The sequence below is a fragment of the Acyrthosiphon pisum genome, chromosome A2 (genome assembly GCF_005508785.2).
Source record: "Acyrthosiphon pisum isolate AL4f chromosome A2, pea_aphid_22Mar2018_4r6ur, whole genome shotgun sequence".
Classification (NCBI taxonomy): domain Eukaryota; kingdom Metazoa; phylum Arthropoda; class Insecta; order Hemiptera; family Aphididae; genus Acyrthosiphon; species Acyrthosiphon pisum.
The window spans coordinates 14,450,635-14,453,145 of record NC_042495.1 but is presented as its reverse complement, the minus strand read 5'-3'; the positions used below and the strand labels follow the sequence as shown (position 1 = coordinate 14,453,145).

The 2,511-nt window shown below is 28.9% G+C and overlaps 1 protein-coding gene across 2 annotated transcripts in view; it reads left to right on the top strand.

Moving 5' to 3' along the window:
• The window catches only part of LOC100571525 (dynein regulatory complex subunit 2-like), a 6,485-nt gene extending 4,948 nt beyond the window's left edge, over positions 1-1,537 (top strand). The window contains exon 8 of one of the 2 annotated variants that reach the window (XM_003244839.4): positions 816-1,537. In XM_003244839.4, the coding sequence (XP_003244887.1) occupies positions 816-1,034 (219 nt within the window). In that variant the 3' untranslated portion in view covers positions 1,035-1,537. Of the gene's footprint in view, positions 1-803 lie in introns of both variants that reach the window. The other variant, XM_016804807.2, reaches the window with a different exon arrangement.
• Positions 1,538-2,511: the final 974 nt, after the last annotated feature.

Sequence of the window (2,511 nt, the reverse complement as noted above, 5' to 3'; positions counted from 1 at the left end):
ACGGCTTAAGGTACATTTAATAAGTGATATGGGGACGCTCATTTTTTTAAAGTAACAGAGTCCCCCTACTTTAATTTTGCCAAGTCGAGCACTGCCTATAGGCTATAAGGCATAGCTATTACCTTTATACATATAGTAAAAACACACAGTTCATATTATAGGTACAACATTTACAAAATGTACTAAATGTATTAAAGGTACCTATATAAGTTTATTAGTTATTAAATGTTATTAATTATTATAAATTATAATACTGCAGGATAGGTAGTTTTTTTTTAAATGTAAAACACACTTCAAATATAAATCTAATTGAAATTTAGTTTTTGAAAAAAATAATAATTATAATTATATTATATATAAATATAATTTGAAGTAGGTACTTAACACCTATAAGAACACTAATTTTTTGTACAGTAGTTTTAATTTCTTAAGTGAAATCTCAAATAAAATATAATATCGGTGTAATTTAAAAAAAGTCTATACTACAAAATCACTGTAAAAAAAAAATTGTTTATTAATTCACGAGAATACAGCAGTGCTAATAAAAACCTTAATGCATTAATAAATTATAAGAAAAAATTGGCTTAGAAAGTTAAAACAAATATGCGGAAGACAATTTATTACTTATTTACTTAAAATATCTTACGCGAATAAAAAAACCAAAATAAATGGTGTATAAACAATAATACACGCCGTCGTGTAGTTACACATTTTAATAACAATTATTATTAGCTGCAATGACACATTGACACTATGACAGTACCTAATAAATCGTAATAAAAAATAATTATAATAATCTCTAGTGTTCGTCTCAGGAATTCGATAAAATGTCGAAATTCTGGAAGCGTTACGCTCGAGCGGACGTGCAGTGCCAAGAGCTCGACGTCAGACGAACAAAAGCCGCACAGGAGAACAAAGACCTGAAAGCCGCTCTGACCTACTACTTAAAGACTATTGCCCGACCGGCGTCGGTGCAAAGGGACATAAAAGACGGCGGTATACAGTTGAATTTGCTTCCAGTAAAAGCCGGATGAAAATATTATGAAACGCTTCAAATGGGGTCGACTCTATTATAACATTACATAATGGCATAATGCCATTGAGTATAGATAGTCTATACTCAATGATAATACTTTAGTAGAAATGTAGAATTATTACTAATAAAGCATCGCAGTATTATACTCATATCATTATATTATAGTAGGTAACCTGACGAATTATTTTTCACATTTTAGATTTTTATTTTTGATCTCCTGCTCGAAATGGTACAATACAATGATTAATAATTAATACCTACCTATATGATTTTCACGAGTTATAACACCACATTTTAAGACTAAAAAAAAATTCCAGAAGATTGAATACCTATAGCATAGAGTGATTTCAGGTAGGAAATTAGATCTAGATGATAGGTACTTTTTTTAGTGTAGGTGGGAGAGCGTCAAAAGAAAAAAGGCGGATAAGTGGATGTCGCTCTGCTGTACAGTAGATTACATGTGGGATCTATTATTACTGAAAATGTCTGTAATGGATAGTATTAATTATTAAATTTGAATTCAATGATATAATATCATTGTATACGAAAAACGATTTTGAGCAGAGACGGTTTGTCAGTATAGGATATATTATATTATATTTATATTGTTATTACGGTAGTCGGTAAGTCGAATTAATATTATTCATAATAGACATTATCCTAAAATATGCAGTGATACAGGATGCTGGAAAAATATTATTTTTAAATGTATATTGTTTTGGAACCGGCGCACACGGGGCCACTGCAGGATACGTCATTTTAGATTAAGTAGATGAGTAAAAAAAAAAATGATTAAAATGAATATTAAATTATGCATTGATTAGTATGTATAATCAATGGTATTAGATATTTAGATAGGTACCAGCTACTGGCTAATAGATCTGTCATAATGACTAGAAGTCAGTAGGTACCTAATGACGTAACGTATTATTTAGAGATGTAAAATGTTAGTAAATTTGGTAAATTTTGATATTTCTGTTATGTTACCATAGTTCATAAGGGTCAATGGTCACCCACAGGAACTCTATCGATTTATAACTTTTTAAGTACCTAGTAGTATAATATGAATTTTGCATACCGATATTTTAAATATTATTTTATATAGATATATGAACATAAATATTTTTTTTTTTAAATGTATCTATAGCCACTATAATAGACCTATAACAAATTCGAAATTAATCATATCAGATCAATTAGGAAACTTAAACGCGTTGATACATCAACAACAAACCGTGATATTATACCATACACCATTGTCATTTGTCGTATACGATACCTACACCACAATGTCGATCAAATCAAATTTATTGATTATTGCGATGGTAATTAATAGTGATAACTTGTTATAATATTTGGTAGTATAATTATTATAATACACTATCAGTAGTTATGGGCGTGTCGGACGTATTACGTATAATGTTTATATCAACTGACACTATAAATTATATATAAATATTATATTAGTATATCAG